Source organism: Copidosoma floridanum, unplaced genomic scaffold (genome assembly GCF_036245765.1).
Source record: "Copidosoma floridanum isolate Cflo_tuat_1 unplaced genomic scaffold, Cflo_Japanese_pri ptg000020l, whole genome shotgun sequence".
Taxonomy (NCBI): Eukaryota; Metazoa; Arthropoda; class Insecta; order Hymenoptera; family Encyrtidae; genus Copidosoma; species Copidosoma floridanum.
Window position 1 is genome coordinate 19,054,023 of NW_028321897.1, and position 17,196 is coordinate 19,071,218.

The 17,196-nt window shown below is 30.4% G+C and overlaps 1 protein-coding gene across 2 annotated transcripts in view; it reads right to left on the reverse strand.

The window, feature by feature from the left end:
• Nucleotides 1–1,135: 1,135 nt before the first annotated feature.
• RecQ4 (RecQ4 helicase) overlaps nt 1,136–17,196 on the reverse strand; it is a 275,707-nt gene continuing 259,646 nt past the window's right edge. For both annotated transcript variants that reach the window (XM_089593850.1, XM_089593849.1), the window contains one exon: nt 1,136–1,835. In XM_089593850.1, the coding sequence (XP_089449976.1) occupies nt 1,605–1,835 (231 nt within the window). In that variant the 3' untranslated portion in view covers nt 1,136–1,604. The remainder of the gene's footprint in view (nt 1,836–17,196) is intronic.

The following is a 17,196-nucleotide window of genomic DNA, read 5'->3' on the forward strand; positions in this document are numbered from 1 at the left end:
AGTCTCCAACCAAAAATCGTCGCATTGTTTTATTTTCGATTACGATTATCTCTATTTTTTTAATATGTAAGATAATTAATTCTCATAAAATAAACTATAAAAATATAAGACTATTGAAAAACTTTTAGCGAAATGAAAAAATACATTAGTTAACTTTTGTCCAAATCTGTCCAGTTTTTAAAAGCACGTCCTATTGGTAAAAAAAAGGATCTTGCAAAATTACTAGATGGAAAACCGTTAGATAATCTTTGTTAACATCTTAAAGTTCTTTGCGAGAAATGTTAAAGATTAGTAAGAAGTCACTTGTTCATAGTTAAGAATTACTAGCATGGTAAATAGCAAATAACCACCAACTCAACACCACAGTCCTAATTTGAACAGTTATTGAATGCTATTTATCTCTTTGTTACCTTCCTATTTAAATTGAATATTTATTATATAGAATTATTTAAAAGCACAACCAAAGTTACTAATTACAATAAACCTTATGACCTTGTTTAATCACTTTGATTTTAGTAGGCAAGATCTAACGGTAAAAAAATTTTTGGTGACTTTTAAGTTATTGACGTATATTCAAAAGTTAGTTCAGTAGATTTTTTGAAGATATCTTACAAACGTTCCATGTACTTACTAATATTATTTACAAATTAGTTAACGTAGAGATTCCGTTACAACTGTTTTCAACTTAATTAAAAATATTCATCAGGTTTTCGCATGTAAAATCTCTTTAACTTCTTTTGCAAGCAAAATTTAATTGAGCGTAGTAAAACGTTTATGTAATTATTTTGTTAGAAGATTTCACTGCAAGACTAATCATACTTAGATATTTTGAATACCTTGTGGTATTTTCAAATGCGCAAAATGAGCTAAACAATTTTCATGTAACATAGAAATTTACAAAAACAGTTATAGTGACATTAACAAGAAAAAATCGAAAAAAAACGTGTGGTTGTTTCATTTCATTTGTGAAATTCATGAGCGCAACATACGTATGATTTAAGCAGCAGGAAAATACAAATAACACTGCATAATTAATACAGCGAATAACAAGTTTTAGAGAATAAAAACATGTAAACTGCAAACATCGATTGAATGAGACTTTCAATTGTATACGAAGTTGCAGATCTGAAAATACAGCAGTGGCTACACTGATATTTGGTCAAGATAGCAGAATCGTTGTCCTTTGTTAAGGGCCACACAAAAAAATTAATTTTGTGGCAAAAAATCACAAATAATTAGAAAAAAAAATGGTTTTAGTAACATCATGACATTACGACTTTACAACGCTAGCTCCATAGACACTTTTTTTCGTCGATTACAACGCTTTCTCTATGAAGATGCAAACAGAAATCTAGCGTCCAAACTTGCATGTTTGAATAATAATGGAGCAATCCGTTTGGTAACACTAATCAAGATTCAATTTTGTTAAATGATTATCACAATAACGAATTGTTATTTCAATAGAATACACTATGTATGCATAAAGTTGTTTCGATCACCACACAAGATCATAATAATTATCTCGATAACGAGATAATGAGAATTTCTCAGTACGTACATTACAAACTAACAAAATTTTAAACTCTTCTACGCATTTTAAATGTTTATTTTACATTTATTATTTCTCTATTACTTATTTGACAAAGAAAATCGAAGTTAATATTAAGATGAGCTTTCCAAAATCGACTCTTAGACCACTCGATAGCAGGATAATTGGGACTTGGTATTCCATGAAAAATTCGAGCTATAGCTCGACTACTGAAATTAGTATCTTTATAACTATGAATGAGATTACGTATATTTTTGGTGACTTCCTTCTCCTCATCCCATGAAATCTATAAAGAGAGAAAAACTGTTTTTACATTTTGTTAACAGAATAAACATAAACTAAATAACACATAAAAAGAATGTATCAATTAAAACAGTTAAGACAAAAAGCCATTACTGCTTTAGAATTTTCTTTAACTTAACATCTAGTTAAAAATGTACATCACACGATGTAATAGCTATTTCGTTGTAAAACCCCTCTCAAAATGTTGAGATTAGAATGAATAATTGAAAAATTATAATTCTATATCTGTTTGTATGGCAGTAACTTCAACTAATGAGCTTTTTAGAAAATAACACATACATATTTTGTACTTGGAGAAGTATCAGAACTACAAAGAGTACATGAATATTATAAATCTTTGATTATCATATTCTTTGTGAAAACTTAATGCAACACTTTGGGTACAAACGTATCATAATACAAAAGAAATGTTTTAAAATGAAGTTTATAGTTTGATTTTATCTTAATATTATATTACGAAGTCTACATAATATTATATTATATACTACATAATATTATATTACAGAGTCAAAACAAAGAAAAATTCATAAGTATACTAGAAACATTTTTTAAAAAGGTTTAATATGTACTTGACGAAGTTTACAAATACAATAGTTAAACTGTTGTAAGGTTGTAGAAAAAATATGTTTGATCATTACATTTGCACGTATTGTATTTAATTAAGCCCAGAATTGGCAGTACACTGCCATTCATGTTGTTTACAGTCTACAGTATGATGTGTTAAGAGACCGTTCGACTAAAACGTAGCTATGATAAATAAAGATCATTTTTCGTAAGCTGAAGTATACTGTTAATTTTTAAAGTTAAGTATTCTCAAATATTAAATAGATCCTGAAACAGAGAAAAACCAAGCAGCAACTTTACTATCATTCAAACAATTTTTTTTAAAGAATAGTATTAAATAATGTTTAATTACATAACTTCATTTTGCCTTTTACAATCTTTTTTAATGTATATGATTTAGTTGTTATGTTTTTGGTTGTATTAGAACGTCCACATAAGAGAAGAGCCGTACTAAATTTTCAAAAAACTTGTAATAACTACTGTTTCATAATATTTATTTCCTTCACTGAGAAAAGTGTTGTTATAGGATGCACTATTATTTGCAAGCATTAATTTTTAACTCGTATGAATCAAATATATGCTTCTCGTAATGATTACTTTAGTATAACTACAAATTGAAAATTCAATAGTCGTGTATACCTATAGACATCGTATAAAACTATCTTCTAACATAGTAATTTTTACTATAATGAATAGCAATGCCATGGGATTAGAGATTTTACTATGACACATAGTAAATTCTTATTTGGAATGTAAGGAATTTTAAAATGATGACAATAAAATTTACTATGTTGTATAGCGAAAGTTGTAGCATCGCAATTTTTAGTATGGAAGGCATAGTAATTTTAACAATTCTGTAAAATAGTTTTTGTAGGGCTACTACATAATAATAATAATTATTTAAAATATACTACAAATTATTTTAAACGCAATAATTTCAGTCATTAGGTAAGAATATCTCAGCTTTTCTGAAAAATGTATAAATTTTTAGTACAGTTATAATACGTTTTTAACACCACTTTTCTCAGTGTATGACTGATTCAAATTCAGATCATGTAAGGACTCATTGCTTGTGCCTGCAACCAAGGCACCTCCACGTAGTGAAAACATGATTCACATGTGTAGACCTATTTTGCTTTATTTTATATCCATGATATTCATACTCGACATTTGTTACTCCTATTTTGGTCGTTTTTTCATATCATTTTTCGACGTACAAGAAGAACATATTTTTAAAAGATTTGCAAAAAACTTTTTTTAGTTTTTTAACACTCACAAAAGAAATTTCCTTTTGTTTATAGTATTTCCACGGAATTTTGAAAGTTTCGGAGCTAAACGAATCTCTAATCTCAACTCAGTAAAAATGAAACATGAGAATTGGACAAAATCAGCATGAAATTTTTTTTAATACTCAGCTAGAGCATAAAAATTCGATTTTTTACGATTTACTGTAATTTTCTGCTACTTTTTGAGGTTTTTCTGCTGTTTTTTGCATATTCATTGAAATTTTGAGGGTGTGCGCGTCAAGTGGACGTCACATTCGGACTCAGCACGTCAAAATATATAAGAATGAACCTCGACACAGGTTTACTAATATGTTTTCGAATGTTTTAAGAGCTAATAATATGATTTTTTACGATTTCCGGCTATTTTTCGCAGTTTTTTGCAATTTACTCGAAATTTTGAGGGTGTACGGGTGAAACGGACCTTGGATTCGGATTCAGCGCGTCAACATTCATAAAGATAAGTGGGTCTGGTTAAAAGTACAGTCCACTTATTTTTTTGTGTGACGGTGTTATTAGATGGTTCAAGTTTTATTGATTTATTATTGTTATGAAGTAAAAAATCGTTAAATGTTGTGATAATACATTTTGCCCATACATTACTGATGCAGCCTTTAATGGTTAATACTTGTAGTCACTTTCCTGTTGCGTATAATAATTGGTTTTCACTCGCAAAGAACAATTTACATATTGAGCCAAAATAACAATGACAATCCCATGCATGTATGCAAGTATGCATATATATATACATACATATCTCCACTATATATAAGCGCACGTACTATGCGCGGTACAGTAGAAAGCCATGCGCAGTATACAAATTTAATAGACTATTCATGGTACAGAAAAATCCTGTACCAAAGCTATTCAAAAACTTGTACTAGTATAGTTATAAAACCGACTAGTCACAGGTTTTTCGGTGATCCAGATAAGTATGTAAAAATGTGAGACTGGTTGCAGAAATCTCAAGACCAATACGTTATTTTTTTATGCTCATCACTTTTGGTATAGCTTATTCTGGTAACAACAATCTTCCGTGCACCTTCAGTGTATTAAAAATAAGGTTGTGTTGTAAGTCGTGCAGCTGGATATCCCGGCTACCAATGACACTCTTCTCCAATGATAATATCCAAAAACAATGATAAAAGTTAGCTGGCAGTATCACCAGGGCTCGATTCAGGGTCATCATAAGTATTTACGTTTCCTTATTCACCATCAATCTCATCAGTTCTTTTTAGGGCCATCCAACGTTGAACTACCATGCCAACAAATACTACCATTTCCGGCAACGATCCGTCCACTAAAAGACTAAATAAAGCCAGCCACCATTAAACCACGTCAGTTACTCACTGGCAGACGTCACGAGTGAACCTAACAGGAAGTCTCTTACAGACAAGAATGACGAACCAACCTTCCTATCTCAAATCACCAAAACGACTTAGCTATGAAAAAAAAGGTGCTTCAATGTCGGCCAATAACTCCAACACTTCAGACGTTTTATTTTTTCTCCTTCAGTTTGATGCCATAATAACAGACCAGAGAAGATCACCCTGAGGCATCCAGGCAGTCACGTTTGCTGAAAACTTCAGACAAAAAAGAATTGAGTTCATCGGTTTTTTTTGGGCCATCGGATGTCGAACTACCTTGCCAAGAAATATATTATAACTTAACAAAATTGACAAAAAAACAGCTTTCAGGGATCACAACAGTTTTAACCATGCGTATAGTCGCGAGAGGGCAAATTGGAAGGAAAACTTCAAATGCTTGAAATATATACAATTTTAGACATCAAAAAACTGACGCATAACATTTATCAAGATTGAAACCGCAACGTCAAAATCGACAAATAAAGAATGTATTAAATGACAGATGAGCTTTCAATCAGAACCCTGACAGTAAATACTTAACTCTTTCAGATTTCCAAATAGGTAGAATAATATGTATTCGTATTTATTATGGCGATAAAAAATGTGGAAATTAGGCTTTAAGACTTTGTTACTCTGGTTATTAAGTAGTGAGATTGAAAAAAACAATTTTTTAATTATACATTTTTTTTCAGTTTTAAATATTTGAAGTTTTAACCAATAGCTCTTCCACTTATTATAACGTGAGAAAGTGCAAATCAATGGCTCTTTAGAGCCGACAATTATTTGTGGCCTAAAGAACGAATGGTACTTTTCAGCGTTATTACATTTTTTTTATTTTTTACAGCTTATTATTTGACTAAATAAACTGCATGGATTCCAAACAAAAATGTTTTTAATATGAAGTTATTTGTTCCGAGAAGTGTTACATAAAGATGTAAAATTTTTCGCTGTAAACGTCATACGTTACGTATTAACAAACTACGGTGTTTCAGTCAATGAGTCTTGCGCGAGGGGGGGGGGTTGGTACACTGACACACACACATTCCAGATAATTTTCATTCAAAATTTTAATGAATTTCTTAGGAACTGTTGACTTCGACCTAAAGCTTTTGATTTGTGCTTACTGCTATTATTATTTAATAATATAAGCATCATAACTGATCACTTCGTTATGGTCGTCGAAGAGCTAATGCTGAGCAGACTTGAAACTTGGTAGAGTTAATACGGATGAACCTATAATATAATGTAAGATAAGCAAAACATTTCTTTATATAAGAAACATTATTCCCTTGTGCAATAAGTCATCTTTGCATTTTGAAATAAAATTACTTTGTTAAAAATGACAATTTTAGGTGTAATCTCAACAGTAATATCCAATAAACCTGCATTTTTCGAATTTTCCTTAAAAAAGTGCTAAAGCACGGCTACTTACAGCTTCTAGATTCATCTTGATTAATCAAGAAATAAATGAAGAAAAAGCAACATTATTCATGGCAATTGTGACATTTTTTTCTCCACAACCATGTATCCCAGTATTTTCAAGGAAAAAGAATTTTCAATTCTTTTTGTTTAAGCAAAAGTGTAATAAGTTATCATATGTTCAATTAATTGAACTAACTTTTATACTTAATATTATTTAAATCTAAAAACTAAACCCGAATTTTAAATAGTACATAATCAAATATAAATCATTGTCACACATTTTTATCATTAAATAAGCAATAAAAGAAACTTAAATATCACAAAAGATTCCTACAAAATAGCAAAAAGAATGAATTACATCCTTTTCACGAAATATTACTATACAAGCATCCACACAGTGCCTCCACACAGTGCATCGAAAAACTAAAACTTGGGTGCTAAAATATGCAGACGACAGACGACAGCTGTAAAGAAAAACTTGCAGATCAGACCGTTTTTGAGTGACTTGGAAAGTATATGTATATACACACGTTGATAGAATCGTCTGCAAGGTTCGGCACCCCAGTTGCACTAAATGTTTACCATGGGCGCTTAGACTGTTTCACCTATACCCTTTTTTTAGAGATTGAACAATATGAAAATATTGCTTTAGTTGACGTCACATCTTGTCACATTATGAAAGTATATTTTAATAATTACTGCTCTTTAATTATGTGTGTTGTTATAATGATTCTTTAATAAAAAGAAAAAGCTGCAACTTCAGTTTTAATATAAATTATTGTAAAAAACGATTAGCAAAGATGCGGCTGGTATTATTTTTGTGCGGAGAATCCATATTTTAGAGGTAAATTTTTGGATACTAAATAAATCCTCACACAGCTGCAAATAGTGCTTCTTCATGAAAACTTTTTATTCTCTTTCCATTGGTTTAGCTTGCAACTGATATATAATATTGACGACATGGCACTTCTTAAATACCAACCAAACTCTACTAGAATATAACAGGAGAAAAATAGTTTAGATCTTTACAAATTATGAGGTTTATTAATTTCTCTGAGGGTTGCGGGTTGTATTATTTTTTGACCACCCATGAACCTTAGCTCTTGGTCTACAAGTTTTTTGACAGTCCTTTCATTCAAAAAGATCTTAGAGTCCTGAATGTTATAATAGCAAGTGTTCTGACAAGTGACATCTTTTATTTTGAGGTGTTCAGCAGTGTCTTTTACCCTTCTTGCTCCAATGAAATTAATACTTCAAATAAATAAAATCCAGGCTTTCCGATGAAAGTAAAAGTTATAAATTAGGTTTCACATTAAATTTGTGGAAAAATCCAAGCATCACTTGATTCATTATTAGAGATTAATCGGTTGACAAATGAAAATAAATTTTCATTTAGAAAAGGCTCAAATATTTGTTTAGCTTGTCTGCTTGCTTATTTCTTTTATTGCTTATTTAATGATAAAAATGTGTGACAATGATTTATATTTGATTTTAAAGTACAAAAAGTGCAGAATATTTGCATAAACAAGATACATAAGACCATATGTCAAATAGTCACCAATTACTTTTTAAACTATTCGGAGTTGAGTATGGATATGTACTACTTCGCCAAGTTATGGTAATGTAATTTGCGAATCATGAGATGTATACATATACTGTGTATGACACTTTTTATTCTGAAAACAAGTCTATGATTTCAGTTTTCATCATATCCCTCTTCTTAGAGTCCTGCAAACTGTCACAGTGACTAAATTCAGTTCATCGCTGGTAGTAATGACAGTAGTTCAGTCCGTGTGGATGTACTATGTAACAGACAAGCTGACAAAGAATTTTAAAATGCCTAAATTAACTTGGGGTACCCAGACAATAATTTACAATGGATTTTAAAAGCTGCAAATACATCTTGTCTAAAACATTCACAACCTCACAAATCACCGTATAGGCAAGTTTTAGTCACTGTGAAAGTTTGCAGGACTCTAAAGGTAAGGACGTCATAAGAACTAAAATCATAGACTTGGTTTAATAATACAAAGTATTATACATTATACACATATATTTAACAATTATGAAAGTGCGTTGTCACAACTTGGCAAAGTAGTACACACCTATAATTAACTGTGAATACTTAAGACGAGATTGGTGACTATCTAACATATGATCACTATTACATTGCGTTTGTGCACATATGCTGCACTTTGAAACTAAATAACGTTTTCATCACTGAATGTACAATAAAAAAAGCTCTCCATACATTGAAAAAAAATTCTTAAATACGTTGTAAAGAATCAATTAAATAGTTTTTTTTAAACCCACTGTACAAGTAAATGCTTAGAACAACTTGCATATAAAATACTCGCTCTTTCTCTCTCTCTCTTACACACACATAGATACATAAAAATTCACACTCACAAATGACTTACTTGTATAGTGTGTTATTCCAGGTTTTTCAGGATTATGAAGTTCCACCAGCAATCACTTCCAAACATATAATAGATGAAAAATCTCGTCAGCAAAATTATGAAAATTGATCAAACTCTCAAAATCTTGAACACTACGTCATGAGGTTTTGAGGTTATGTGCAGCTATAAAACCATTATTTTGAATAATAGAGATAAATGTAACTAACTTTCTGAGTTACCATGTACTTGGCACTGTCTTTTTGTCATTGGGACTTTTATAATATCTTGTATGGGTCATTCTATGAAAACCAGTACATTTGAAAGGCCAGAATGGATAAGGACTTAAAATAAGTCTTTTTTTTTTTAATATCGTTGAGAGTTCTGAACAAAAAAGAAAGCGTTACGGGTTCTTTCTTTATCCTCTTTCAAGTGTTAAAAAAACGCTAAAATCACGACATTACTTTGTGAATCTTTAATTTCAATTCGTGATATTTTTTCACTTAGATGTATTAATAAGGATACATATTTTATAACTTAATTATTTTTAGTAGATAATAACTCTTCAATATGTCAACAAACTTGACAATTTATATAATTTTTCTCATTACTTTGTATATCTTTAATTAGGTTTCATAAAAGTTGTTATCGATAAAGTATTATAATAAAGACATTGATTCCGTTTTTTAATTATATATGTAGCTAAGTAAAAGCTTTTTGATGTAGCAAGTATCTTTATTTTTTTTGTTGATCTTGTTATTTTTTAAATATTTTATTTCGGTATGTACTTTAAAATAAGAAGTATTAAGAATATGATACACATTTAAAAAAAAACATTTGGAATTGTTCTAGTTTCTGCAATTAAAATATCTACTATAGTATTTACCACTGTATTAGGATGTTAGCTTTGTAGCTATAATTTTTTACGGACGGATGTATAAAACATGTCAAACACACCTAACTTTTTTCTTTTAGATTAGAGTTAGTATTTGATGAACTAAAACTACAGAAATAATGCTTTTTTGTATGATTTTTTCACAAGATTCAGACAAAAAATTATCACAGTGTTAAATCCCATGTCATATACTTAATATTTATTGCTTTAAAACATAGAGTTTCATTTTTAAATTATCAAAAGCGAAAGCTCAGCGATCTCAAACCATCGAGCGGTATACCTGCTTTTGGAACCGCGTGACATATAACTTACTTCTTTTGAAACAAGCTACCATCGCAAAACCCGAACTACGCGTGTAACCTTAAACAATCTTATGAAACGCTCACCTTACCACATCAGTTCGTAATAGTACATCCAGGAATGTAAATACTCGAGGGGCAGGGCGAAGGGCGAGGGTCAAGCAAATTGACTTCCATCACACTTTTTCTGAAGGTTAAAATCTGAAATCGTTGATGTACCTCTGCCCATAATGCGCCTATAGAAGTATAAATTCAAAAGCTCGAGCAAACCAGGCCACTATGAACTTGCCTAAAAAGTGAATCGAGGAGGAACAAGAAAGAAAGAACCATCGACTTGGGTTTCAACGTTAAAAGCAGAAGCCTAATTATTATTGTCAACGCCACGAGTGCTCTCGTGTAGGAATAGGAACATCGTTGCGGTCAACCTTGTAAAATCTTGCGACTGTGTAAGCGCAAGCAGCGGCTAACCCACGATTATATAAGTAAGTTAAGTTAAGGAGACTATAAATTGTATAACATTGTAAATAGGAATCTGAAACTTTATTTTTCATACTATTTGGAAAATTAACTATTTCTGGCTTTTCTCAATTTATGAAATCATCAGCTAAGACATAACTTAGTTGTTGATTAAATTAATTTTTTTAACTCAAAAACACTTTAATTGCCAAATTATATGAAACATTTTAAGATCTAATAATTCTAATTGATTGAAATAATTCTTACCTTAATGAAGAAACTGAATATCGCGGAAAAATAAAATAGACACTGTATAAGAACGAACTTTACAAGGAGGTGAGATAAAAAGACGAATAAGATACGCTAATACCGTATGACATAAAACATAAACTCTAACAATTAAAATAACGTCCAATGGTTGTACTGTCACATTTTGTATTTATTTAAAAACAAAACGACGTTTCGGCCGTTTGGACAATGTCCCGGCCCTCATCAGGTACAAAAATCTATGAGTAATAAAAAATTCTTTACAATACAAATTTTGATAAATACAATAAACGCAAATTAAGTTAAGTATATAACATACCTCTGACTCTTACGAAGGAGATGTATAATCGTAATGTAATCAGAGTTTCAAGTTGTGTTGCTTTTATACTCTGCACTTATACAAATGACACAATATATGCGCTCAATACAATTAAATGAGAATCGCAAGCAGTTCCTTGTGAGACATACGTAATACGGCCTTTAAATCATGTACACAGAGTTAGCCTCCTTACTTAATTGATTTAACGAAAGACTTATAACAATCATTCAATTTTTCTGTATCTTAATGTCAATTAATATTATTATTAAAATAATGTATATTTAACATTTCAAAAAACAGGCGCTTTTCATAATTTTGTTATAAGTCTAAAATTTTTATTTTATCAAAATCGAAGTAAAGTGTAAATTGTAAAGTGTGTATGTGGTAAACGACGTTATTTTTATCGAGTGGCTCTGTTACATATTTTCCAAGTGAAAAGATCGAATTCCATTTTCTTGTTTAAACTGTATACAAGACCAATGTGAAGCGTCTTACAAAAATATTTAATAGGACCGTGCAAGTGGGGAATATACGGTAACGATTAGATTACTTTATAATTATCATTGTTTCTATTGCAAATGTCAATCATGTTCATGTTTTTTAAGGTATTTAATTTTTCGTTTGAAAATTTTCTCTCCTACCATCCAATACAACATAAAATAGGTATTATTTATACATTAGTAGACTTTTCCATTAAGTTAGCAGACACTCAATTTCATAACGATAATTTCAAATTAATCAATAAATTTTTACTAGCTAACAACTATCCTCAAAAATTCATTGATAAATTTTTAAACAAAAGAACAAATACCTTAAAAAACATGAACATGATTGACATTTTTGATAGAAACAATAATAATTATAAAGTAATCTTATCGTTATCATGTATTCCCTACTTGCACGGTCCTATTAATTATTTTTGTAGGAAGCTTTACTTTGGTCTTGTATACAGTTTAAACTATAAATTAAATTCGATCTTTTTACTTGGAAAATATGTAACAGAGCCACTCGATAAGAATAATGTCGTTTACCACACACCATGTGCGAATTGCAACTGCTGTTATGTCGGTCAAACATCCAGAGCTTAAAAATTAAGAATGGCAGAACATAAAAGAGACATAGAGAAAAAAAGGATACATCTGTACTATCACAACACAGCATTGAATTTACACTTTACTTCGATTTTGATAAAATAAAAATTTAGACTTATAACAAAATTATGAAAAGCGCCTGTTTTTTGAAATGTTAAATATACATTATTTCAATAATAATATTAATTGACATCAAGATACAGAAAAATTGAAAGATCGTTACAAGTCTTTCGTTAAATCAATTAAGAAAGGAGGCTAACTCTATGTACACGATTTAAGGGCCCCTTTCATTTATGGTATTAGGAAAACATGATCTGTTTACGTACGTCTCACAAGGAACTGCTTGCGATTCTTATTTAATTGTATTGAGTGCGTATATTGTGTCATTTGTATATGTGCAGAGTATAAAATTAACAAAACTTGGAACTCTGACTACATTACGATTTTACATCCCCTTCGTAAGAGTCAGAGGTATATTATACACTTTACTAAATTTGCGTTTATTGTATGTATCAATATTTGTATGGTCAAGAATTTTTTGTTACTCATGGATTTTTGTACCTGATGAGGGCTGGGACATTGTTAAAACGACCGAAACGTCGTTTTGTTTTTTAATAAATACAAAATTTGACAGTACCACCATTGGACGTTATTTCAATTATCAACCAACTGTCATTGGACGTCTTATATTATAAACTCTAACAGTAAGTCAACGCCAGCTCAGCGTACACCACTCGATACATATCGCTCGGTGAAATCTAACATCACAACGACGAGTCAACGATTTCAAAGAAAATTATACTGTAAGTAAAAGCAAATAAGGCATTTGGGCCGATGGCTGGTTCCTGACAAACAAAAATTAAATTTTTTTGTTCGTAGAACGAATCTACGAGTTCTACCCTTTACTTATAGAAGTTCAGACGTAACAAATTGGTATAAGTTTTGATTTTTAAGTATTTGCTTTGGATGCCACATTTAGTCCCTTATATCTAATGGTTACTGTTTTTTCAAGAGTTCTAGAGAAATAAAAAGGAGCACACCATTTTGGATTGACGGTAGTACAAAAATATCGATTTTTGTGATTTTCTTAGTTTAAAAAATGAGATTTTTAATTTAAGCTGTTTGTATCATTTCCTTCATATTTTAGTTTTGTAAATGCTTGGATGCTAATATTTTCTCAGGTATTAAAAGTAAACAGTTTTAACTTAAAACATTCGTTATGTTAAATATTAATCAGTTACTGGACTTGATTTGACCTAAAAACCGAATAACAACTCTTTAAGTTTTTATTAATCAGTAAAAGATTGAATTTTGTTATACATGAAAAGTTATACGAATTTAAGAAATGAAACAATCTAAGTATATAAAATACAACACCAAAATTGAAAACAGTTTTTATGTTAAATACTCTTGAATAACAGATATTAGATGCCTTATATCACCGTACGATGGATGAATTTCTATCAAAATTTTTCTATAAAGCTCAAGGAAAAGTTATCACACCTGTAAGTTTTCACTTGGAAATCCTTATTTGGAGTCCTATGTTTATCACCAATTTTTGAAATGTATGTAAAGAAAATATGTCTCCTTTCATTGAAACTTAGGCCGCGCTACTACCGCCTTTATGGTAGCAAACGCAATGTCACCCGCATTTATTTTATCGGTGGCTGTAAGATGGCCGTGTTAGCGTGTTAGAACAATTGTGAAAACTATTACTCGTCAGTTAAGAAATAAAAATTGATATTGTAATTATAAGCATTAAATGTCGTTTCTTTTATTACAGGTGAGGTTTATAAAGTTAATTATAATTCATGCTGGTTTAAAACAAAAGACAATAAAGAAAATGAGAAGAAACAAATCAAACTCGTTAATAATTCTAAATTGGAATGTGAACTGCAGTGTGAAGACTCAAAAAACTAATAGAGCCACCATTTATTAAAGTAAGGTTAGTATTGAATAAAACTTTTGAAGTATTTGGAATCTATGATTCAGGCTCAAATGTATCATTAATAAATTCAAGATCACTGAAACACAAGAATAAAATATTAAGCAATTACAACAATACTAATTTAAAAACAATTAATGGCGTTAAAAAAGCAAGTGGAATAATAACACATGATATAAACATTTTCAATGTAGAAAAAAAAACCGATGTCTTTGTAATAGACCAAGATAATTTTGATTACGATTTTCTAATTGGGCTTGACTGTATAAAAAAATTCTATTTAATTTAAAATGAGAATTTAGAAATCAGTCAAAAAATTCCAATACAAGAAAATAAAATTAAAAAATTAGAGACAATCAACATTTCTAAGGAAATTAAAAATAAAGTCTCAAAATAAAAAATGAAACTATTACAAATGAAATAAAATCTATTGATTCTCAAAACGACAATAGAAACCTTATAAAATTTAACGAAAACATAAACAAAGATAATTTCAATACTTGGATACACCATTTAGATTATGACAAACAAGCAATAATTGATCACTTAATAATAAACAATAACTCTGCTTTTGAAAAAGATAAATACGATATTGGCACAGTAAAGAATTATGAAGCACACATTGATCTTATAGTAGAAAAATATTGCAGTAAAAGGCCCTATGGTTGCACAATAGAAGATAAAATGGAAATTGAACAACAGATTGCACAGTTATTAAAAAAAAATTGATAGAAGAATCGTATAGCCCATTTGCAGCTCCAGTAACATTAGCTTACAAAAAAGATAAAAACACAAGATCAAGGTTGTGCATAGATTTTCGTGACCTAAACAAAATTGTTGTGCCACAATCACAACCGTTTCCTCTTATTGAGGATCTAATGATCAAAACAAGGGATTGTAAATACTTCTCTACACTGGACATAAACTCGGCATTTTGGTCGATACCTCTACGTATCACGGATAGGCACAAAACTGCATTTATCACACAAGAAGGTCATTTCCAGTGGACTTGTTTGCCATTTGGTCTGAAAACCTCGCCAGCAATATTTCAGAGAATAATGTGTAACATAATAAGAAAACACAAACTTGCAGAGTTCACAGTAAATTACATAGATGACATTTTAATATTCTCCAAAACTTTTTCTGATCATGTCAAGCATTTAACACAGCTGTTTCAAGCAATTAAAAGTGAAGGATTAAGACTTAAATTTTCAAAATGCAGTTTTGCAGCTGACTCGGTTAAATATCTGGGTCACATAATACAAAATAATTCAGTTAGTCCTCTTAAAGACAACCTGATATCAATTAAGAATTTTCCAACACCAAAAACACAAAAAAATGTGAGACAATTTTTAGGAAAAATCAATTTTTATCATAAATATGTACCAAAAATAGCAATAAAATTGAATCCATTGCATAACCTTTTGAGGAAAGGACAAACCTTTGAGTGGACCAAAGCGTGCCAAGAATCATTTGATGAAATGAAAAAAATATTATGTTCGCAACCAATATTAACTATTTTCGATCCAAAATTGCCTAAACACATATACACAGATGCTAGTATACTAGGAGTGGGAGCCGTCCTAAAACAGCTGCAAGAAAACAAGGATAAAAAACCTGTAGCATACTTCTCGAAAAAATTAAATGAAGTGCAAAAAAGAAAGAAAGCTATATATCTAGAATGCCTAGCAATAAGAATGTGTAAAGTATTGGCAACATCTGTTGATAGGTAGAAAATTCATTGTTTTCTCAGATCACAAACCGCTGGAGAATATGAACATAAAATCAAGAACTGACGAAGAACTAGGAGATTTAACATACTACCTATCACAGTATGATTTCGAAATAAAATATTCTCCTGGACGATACAACTTTGAAGCTGATTGCTTGAGCAGGAATCCAGTTTTAGAGGCCAATGAAAATTTGGAGGAACAATTAAAAGTGGTAAACTTAATAAAACTAAAAGATATCTTAGAAGATCAAGAACAAAATGAATATATACAATGTAGAAAAGAAAAACTAAAATCAGATCACAATGTTTATTACAAAAAATTCAAGAAAAAAGATAAGATAATCCTCTCAGAACAATTTAGCATAGAATTCATTAAAAAAATACGTACAGACCAAGGTCATTTAGGAATAAATCAAATGCAAAAAACAATAAGTTCATTGTATACAGCAGAAAACTTAACAAATAATATAAAAAAGATCTGTAAAAATTGCACAGTATGTTTAAAAAACAAATCAAGAAAACAAAACAAATTTGGAATTATGTCACACTTGGGCCCGGCTTCGAAACCTTTTGAGACATGATCTATAGATACGATTGGAGGTTTTGGAGGTTCCCGATCCACAAAAAAGTACTTGCACCTGCTATCGGATCATTTCACGAGGTACGCATTTATTTTGACATCCAAAACATAAAATTCAAATGATTTCATAAAATTAGTTAAGAACACCGCAGAAACTGATAAAATTGGCCTGATTCTCTCAGATCAATACCCAGGTATTAATTCTACGGAATTCAAAAAATGTTTGGAAGATAATAATATTCCACTCGTTTTTACTGCAGTGAACTTACCCTTTTCGAATGGTTTAAATGAGCGATTAAATCAAACACTAGTAAATAAAATTAGATGCAAAATTAACAAACAGGATACCAAAGTAGCATGGACAACCATAGCACAAAATTGTGTAAAAAAATATGATGAAACGGAGCATACTGTCACTGGATACGCTCCTACGTATCTACTAAATGGTACCGATGTTACGATTTTGCCAAATGAGCTAAAATCAAAGAAGTCAGAGACCGATTGGATTCAAGATAGACAAAAAGCTCTAGCAAATACACGTCAGTCACACAATTACAACAAGAGACTTTATGATAAAAATCGTAAACAGGCCGACTTCAAAGTGGGAGATATGGTTTTTGTAGACAACGGCAACAAGCTAAATAGAAAAAAGCTGGACGAATTAAGAATCGGACCTTACAAAGTCGTGGAAAAATTGTCAAATACCATTTACAGGATCAACACTGGCC